This window comes from Lethenteron reissneri, chromosome 62 (genome assembly GCF_015708825.2).
Source record: "Lethenteron reissneri isolate LAM-NWPU_2019-01 chromosome 62, ASM1570882v1, whole genome shotgun sequence".
Classification (NCBI taxonomy): domain Eukaryota; kingdom Metazoa; phylum Chordata; class Hyperoartia; order Petromyzontiformes; family Petromyzontidae; genus Lethenteron; species Lethenteron reissneri.
In genome coordinates, this window is record NC_083840.1 from 5,467,358 (window position 1) to 5,474,894 (window position 7,537).

Below are 7,537 nucleotides of genomic sequence, written 5' to 3' on the forward strand. Positions count from 1 at the left end.
GGAGATGTTAACTCCCTCGCCTGGTCTACGTGAGGTCGTGGGTTCGATCCCGACCCTGACGCCTGCTGTACATTTGGAGTTTGGATGTTATCTCTCTCTCATCATCATCACGGTGGCTAGGAGATGTTAACTACCTCGCCTGGTCTACGTGAGGTCGTGGGTTCGATCCCGACCCTGACGCCTGCTGCTGTATATTTGGAGTTTGCGTGTCTCTCTCTCATCATCACGCTGGCTAGGAGATGTTAACTACCTCGCCTGGTATACAGGAGGTCGTGGATTCGACCCCGACCCTGGCGCCTGCTGTACATTTGGAGTTTGGATGTTATCTCTCTCTCATCATCATCACGGTGGCTAGGAGATGTTAACTCCCTCGCCTGGTCTGCAGGAGGTCGTGGGTTCGATCCCGACCCTGACGCCTGCTGCTGGACATTTGGAGTTTGCGTGTCTCTCTCTCATCATTATCATCATCACGGTGGCTATGAGATGTTAACTACCTCGCCTGGTATACAGGACGTCGTGGATTCGATCCCGACCCTGACGCCTGCTGTACATTTGGAGTTTGGATGTTATCTCTCTCTCATCATCATCACGGTGGCTATGAGATGTTAACTACCTCGCCTGGTATACAGGACGTCGTGGGTTCGATCCCGACCCTGACGCCTGCTGTACATTTTGGATGTTATCTCTCTCGCTCTCGACCCTGTGGTCACGTGGTTTTTTTCGGCAGGTCCTTCCGGTTTTCCGTCCAGATTTAAAATCAACATCACTCGCATTGAGTATTTGTCCCCTACACATTGTCACGTGATTGATAAGCCACTTCGTTGAGCTGTTATCACTCGTGATGGCCAGGTCGCTTCTGAAAAATAAGCTATATAGCATTCTAGATTTGAAGCTTTCGTGACTGCAAGGATTCATACTCTTAGCTTTTTTCGGTAAAGTCACGTAGGTAAAAAAATGAAATTCAAATTAATAAAAAATAAAATAATAAAAATCATTTTTATTATTTTATTTTTATTAACTTTAATTTAAAAAAATGAAATTTAAATTAATAAAAATTAAAATAATAAAAATCATTTTTATTATTTTATTTTTTATTTCATTCATAAAAAAAAATCTTTTTTATTATTTTATTTTTATTAACTTTAATTTCATTTTTTTACCTACGTGACTTGACTGAAAAAAGCTAGCTATAAAGCAGCTCAGTTGGGCCTTACCTGTTCAGTTTTTTTTTAAGTTGTATAGTTTAAATGAAAGTGGAATGTCTCACAACATCACAAGAGGGGAGGGAACTACGTGTGAAAGTGTTTGTCTTGAGCGGTGGATTGTTAGGCAAGTGACGCACACACACACAAATTACTGGACTTGAAAGAGCCGGTGGATTTCACGTGGACGGCTACCTGACTCGCACGTCAAGATGCCCCCCCCCCCCCCCCCCGGGCTCGAAACAAATCAGGGACAAATTTCGATGACTCAACTGAGTGGGCTTCATCTTCTTGGTTCTTTCGGTAAAGTCACGTAGAAGGGAAATAATAAAATAATAAAAATAAAACATAATAAAATTATTCTCACGACGTTTCGGCCACAACGCAAGCAGCCGTCCTCAGGTGAAGAACAGGTCTGTCGGAAAGACCGCGTCTGAATGGGCACCACCAGGCTTGGCAGTGTATATTTAAGCTGGGTTGGAGGGGGGAAGGGGCGCCTTGAGAAAGGAATTTGCATATCAAGATGAATTTTGCATATTTATGGGAAATGCAGATATGGGATTAGTTACTACTTGTGGAATGCGTAGGAGGTGGGGGGTTTCAAAGTCATATTATGCCCGTGCATTATGCAGTATGCAGGATCAGGGACAACACAGCAGGTAGCAGACCCCTCAGTTGATGTGCCTCACTGTCCGAAAGTTTGCGAGTTCAATACCCGTTCCCGTTTTCACCGAGCCCACTATTGCCGAGATCATTGATATATCATCGAAAAACGCATATTCTGTCACCGGGTAATGCGAGAGACGCGCGTGCATAGGAGGCAGACTTGTCTGACACCGAGATTGCCCGGGCCATAACTGGCAAGTTTGGTAGCCTTACCTACGACCAAAATACCCAAAATGAAAGATGTGATAAGAGGAAGACCTAAAGCGATTCGAGGTGGTGGTGGTGGTGGCGAGGCTGGATATTTGGTCAAATGAGGACGATCAACTACGGCACAAGGCGAAGACCTAAAGCCAAAACTACGAACTATTTTTTTTGTTTAACCAAGTAAAGCCCAACCGAGCTATATAACTCTTTTTCAGAAGCGACCTGGCTATCGCAAATCAAAGTTCAACGAAGTGGCTTATCGTCACGTGCAAATGTATAGCGCACCTAATAACTCTAAAACGCACCGTGATTCTAAATGTGGAGGGAATAACCAGAGGACCCGGAGAAAAATCCATGCGACCACGTGGAGCGAGAGAGACACCGCAAACTCCAAATATACAGCAGCAGACATCAGGGTCGGGATCGAACCAACGACCTCCTGTAGACCAGGCGAGGTAGTTAACATCTCCTAGCCACCGTGATTGATGATGATGATGATGAGAGAGAGACACGCAAACTCCAAATATACAGCAGGCGTCAGGGTCGGGATCGAACCCACGACCTCCTGTATACCAGGCGAGGTAGCTAACATCTCATAGCCACCGTGATGATGAGAGAGAGAGACACCACAAACTCCAAATATACAGCAGGCGTCAGGGTCAGAATCGAACCCACGACCTCCTGTATACCAGGCGAGGTAGCTAACATCTCATAGCCACCGTGATGATGAGAGAGAGAGACACCACAAACTCCAAATATACAGCAGGCGTCAGGGTCGGGATCGAACCCACGACCTCCTGTATACCAGGCGAGGTAGCTAACATCTCATAGCCACCGTGATGATGAGAGAGAGAGACACGCAAACTCCAAATATACAGCAGGCGTCAGGGTCAGGATCGAACCCACGACCTCCTGTATACCAGGCGAGGCAGCTAACATCTCCTAGCCAGGGTGGCACCCAGATTGTGGTGGTGGGGGGAAAGAATTAAAGCGGAACTTGGAGGTCTGTAATCGACTGCGAAACAGCTGCAAGTCAGAGAAAAGAAACGGTAATTTGGTAACGAAGATAATCAACTGTATGGAGAGTTCATGGGCATCACACGGCAGCGTACATATAAAATGGGTAACACATTTAGGGGAAGTCAGGAGTGTCTGGTCGCGCTACGGATCGATTCGCCCCATACCACAGAGGCATGCAGAATTTCCACCGTCGTATCAGATAAGCACCAGCTCAAATTTGAGAAGGGATGATCATGAACTTTAATTTGTTACGGTGAATAAAATCACTGCACTTGGGATTGAATCGTGTCTGAATGGGTGTTGACCAGGATTACCACGTGTTATTGCCTCCTGCAAGGATATGAAAGTTGGCTGTGCAGACAAGGAAGTAAGGTAGATTTTATCGACATGTTATCTACCTGGCTTGGTATGCAGGAGGCCGTGGGCTCCATCTTGACCCTGACGCCTGCTGTATATTTGGAGTTTGTGGTGGCTTTCTTCCCGTGGTTGTAGGGATTTTTCTCCGGGTCCTCCGGGTTTTCTCTCCACATTTAGAATCAACATCGCGTATTTTAGAATATTTTGCTGCTATACATTTCCACGTGATGATGATGATGATGAGCCCACTCCGTTGAGCCATCATTTGTGATTGCCAGGTCGCTTCTGAAAATGAGCTACATAGCTCAGTGGGGCCTTATCTTGTAAAATAAAAAGATGCGAATAGTTTATTGGACTTTACACCGATGCTCTCGTGTCTACGCTTCCCCGCCTTCACAATGAAGTATGCTCAAATAACCCCCACAAATACAAACGAAGATCCACCAAATTTCGATTTGAAGCTTTCGTGACTGCAGGGATTCATATTCTTGGTTCTTTCGGTAAAGTCACGTAGAAGGGAAATAATAAAATAATAAAAATAAAACATAATACAATTCTCACGACGTTTCGATTGCAACACACGCACTCATCATCAGGTGTGAAAACCACGTTTGTGGTGAGAATTTTATTGTTTTGTTTTTATTATTTTATGAGTTCCCTTCTACGTGACTTTACCGAAAGAACAAAGAACATAAAATATCCACCACTTAGCCTGAACGGAATGTTGGAGGCAAGTGCGGTTTGCGAGCACCAATGAAGGCCGGCACGCCACACGAGGGGGTGGGTGGCCAGCACCACGCCTGGCCGCCTTTGTCTCCCCAGTGGCGATGTTCACACACTCATTTGAGGCCGAGTCGACCTAGGGGAGGCCAATAATTTGTTCTGCTAATCATCACTGGTGTTGGTGGCCGTGAGCGGGAATCGAACACGGCTTTCTGCTGGGTTTCGTAGTGCTAATCTGCTACACTACCGCTCCCCAATGCACACACACGGGGAGAGGAGAGGCCTTCATCCAGCAGTGGATAAACAAAAGGGGGATGGACATGTTCAGCGTGGAAATGCGTCCACCGCTTTGGGACGGCGATCTCCTCTTGAGATTAAGATGCTCGTTTACATTGAGCCCTGCCCGTAATGTTAACAATTACCAAAGGAAAGGCTGAGTTAAGGATCATAATTGCGCCACTGTTTAAGATCTAACAAATGATTTGGGAGGTCATTCAGAGGCCAGAGACTCTAAAGTGGCAAAAACCCGAAATAATGGATTTGAAAATCCAGATTTCTGGCACTGCATGCGATTATGTATGTACGTGTGTGTGTATGTATGTTGCAGGGGAAGGACAGCAAACTAAACACACAAAAGCAGTCTATGGGCAGTGTTGAGTCTATGGGCAGTGTTTAGTCAATGGGCAGTGTTGAGTCTATGGGCAGTAATCTTGATTTGAAGTTTTTGCGACTGCATGGATCCATACTCTTTGGTTATTTCGGTAAAGTGACGTCGGTATAAAATAAAATAAAATGGGCAGTTTTGAGTCTACGGGCAGTGTTGAGTCTATGGTGCAGTGTTGAGTCTATGGGCAGTGTTGTATGTATGAATGTATGTTGAACTTCTCTCGAACCGTACATAGACAAGCGTGCTAATCGTAGGTGTGGGGGAAGGACGCCTAACTAAACACACAATAAGCAGTTGTAAGTAAATGAGTGTTTCAATATCGATTTAAACCAGGTTGTCAATTGGAGCGAGTTTATTGTCTTCGCCCGGTCACCAATGACTGCTACATATAAAACGAAACGATTAAACTCTTATTATTTGACCAGGTAAGACCCACTGAGCTATATAGCTCTTTTTCAGAAGCGACCTGGCTATCACAAATGATAGCTCAACGAAGTGGCTCATCATCACGTGGAGATGTATAGCAGCCTAATACTCTAAACACGTAATATTGATTCTAAATGTGGTGGGGAAAACCGGAGGACCCGGAGAAAAATCCACGCAACCAAGGGAAGAGAGAGATGCAAACTACAAATATGCAGCAGGCGTCAGGGTCGGGATCGAACCCACGACCTCCTGATACCAGGCGAGGTACTTAACATCTCCTGGCCACCGTGATGATGATAAAAGAGAGAGACACGCAAACTCCAAATATACAGCAGCAGGCGTCAGGGTCGGGATACAACCCACGACCTCCTGTACACCAGGCGAGGTAGTTAACATCTCCTACCCACCGTCCCCCCCTCACCAAACCTGGTTTAAGCAAAGTTTTGGCAGCTGATACCTCGCTTCGAATTTCGAACTCTGGCTCTGAAGTGGGTGACCCGTTTCAATGTCTCTCACTCGAGAGAGAGAGTCCCAGGCAAGTGAGTGAGTGTGTTTTAGACTCTCTTAGTCACCCGGGCCACCCGGTCTAAGCAGAGTTGTGGCAACTGATACCTCGCTTCGAATTTTAATCCCAGGCTCGCAAGCGATACCAGCTGAGTGTCTTCCCGACTCTGTGGGCACATCCCAGCCACTTCGTCCTTGTGGAGTTTATTTTATTTCTTAACTCGTGACCCCCTGGGAAAGAAAAACCCGTCCGGAACGTCAGGATGTTGCAATGTAACGACGCGAGGGAGTTTGCGGAATAAAACATATGAGAAAGACGTGACCTTCCTAAAGCTGCACGAGGCCAGGCGTAGCTACGATTGTGGAGTCGCAGCCACACATCAACCGATGACTTTGAAACATTCGCTCCACGCACTGATGCACAACTCAGAATTTGACTGCCGTGTCCCAGAGTGGTTTGGGGTTGTTCCCACGTAACAAACATTAAAAAAACAAATACACAGGGAGGAAGAGAGGAACAGAAAATAAGGTTCAAAATAGTAATTATAAACGTAACTTAACTATTAACTTTTTTTATTATAGCACGTAAGGCTCCACAGAGCTCTGTGTCTCTGTTTTCAGAAGCGACCTGGCGAACACAAATGATAGCCCAACGAAGTGCGCTCATCGTCATCATGTGGAAGTGTACAGCAGCCAAATAACTCTAAACGCGTGGTGATGTCCATCCTAAATGTGGAGCGGTAAAAAAAAAACCCCGAAGGACCTTGAAAAAAATCCACGCGACCACGTGGAGAGAGAGAGACACCGCTAACTCCAAATATACAGCAGCAGGCGTCAGGGTCGAGATCGAACCCACGACCTCCTGCACACCAGGCGAGGTAGTTGATATCTCCTAGTCACCGTGATGATGATGAGAGAGACACCGCAAACTCCAAATATACAGCAGCAGGCGTCAGGGTCGAGATCGAACCCACGACCTCCTGCATACCAGGCGAGGTAGTTGACATCTCTAGGCAGGCACACAAGCGATTCGGTAGGTAGCTAGATAACTCCGTAGGTAAGTAGTTAAGGGCACGCAGTTCTGCGAAAAGCCCGTCTGGTGTGGTCGACAAATCCCTGTGCAGCTGCGACCCCCACACAACGCAACGCACCTGAAGCGAGTGTCACGGTGAATATGGCATTTGTCTTTAAAACGACTCTGAAAAACTGACAGCGAACTCACCCAGAGTTGCAGGCAGGAGGAGCAGCAGATGGACTGCTATCATCACGCGCTGCGCAAAGCAGAGTGTGTCCATGCTCGCACGTCCGCCTTTGTCTCTCTCTCTCTCTCCTCTCTCCAACACCAGCACACACAGACACGAGAAGTCACTCGCTCGCTCGCCTCTCTCTTGGCTCTCACTTTGTATGCAAGGAGGAGGGGGAACGGACAATCGAAGCGGGGAAGAGGACACGTGACGCGGAGGAATCGATTCCCCCGGTTGAGTAATCGACGGCTTTCGATTCGCTCCAAAAGTGATGACAGTGATCATGATCAATGTCGATGTCAATGGTGATTTTTTTTCATTGATTAGGTATAACCCTGTGAGCCGTGCGGCGCTTGACTCGGGTGCAACCGCAACAAAAACATGAACAAGAAGCATCTTAAAATTGACTACACGCAAGAGAAAAATCCTGGAAAAAACAGCAAAATCTTCCAGAAAAAAACACCGCACTGATGGTGCTGATGATGATGGTAGTGATGGTGATTAATGTTGATGTCTGTGGTGAT

General features: G+C 46.5%; 1 protein-coding gene across 2 annotated transcripts in view; it reads right to left on the reverse strand.

Moving 5' to 3' along the window:
* The window catches only part of LOC133358503 (nectin-1-like), a 32,755-nt gene extending 25,567 nt beyond the window's left edge, over positions 1-7,188 (reverse strand). For both annotated transcript variants that reach the window (XM_061576858.1, XM_061576857.1), the window contains exon 1: positions 6,992-7,188. In XM_061576858.1, the coding sequence (XP_061432842.1) occupies positions 6,992-7,064 (73 nt within the window). In that variant the 5' untranslated portion in view covers positions 7,065-7,188. The remainder of the gene's footprint in view (positions 1-6,991) is intronic.
* Positions 7,189-7,537: the final 349 nt, after the last annotated feature.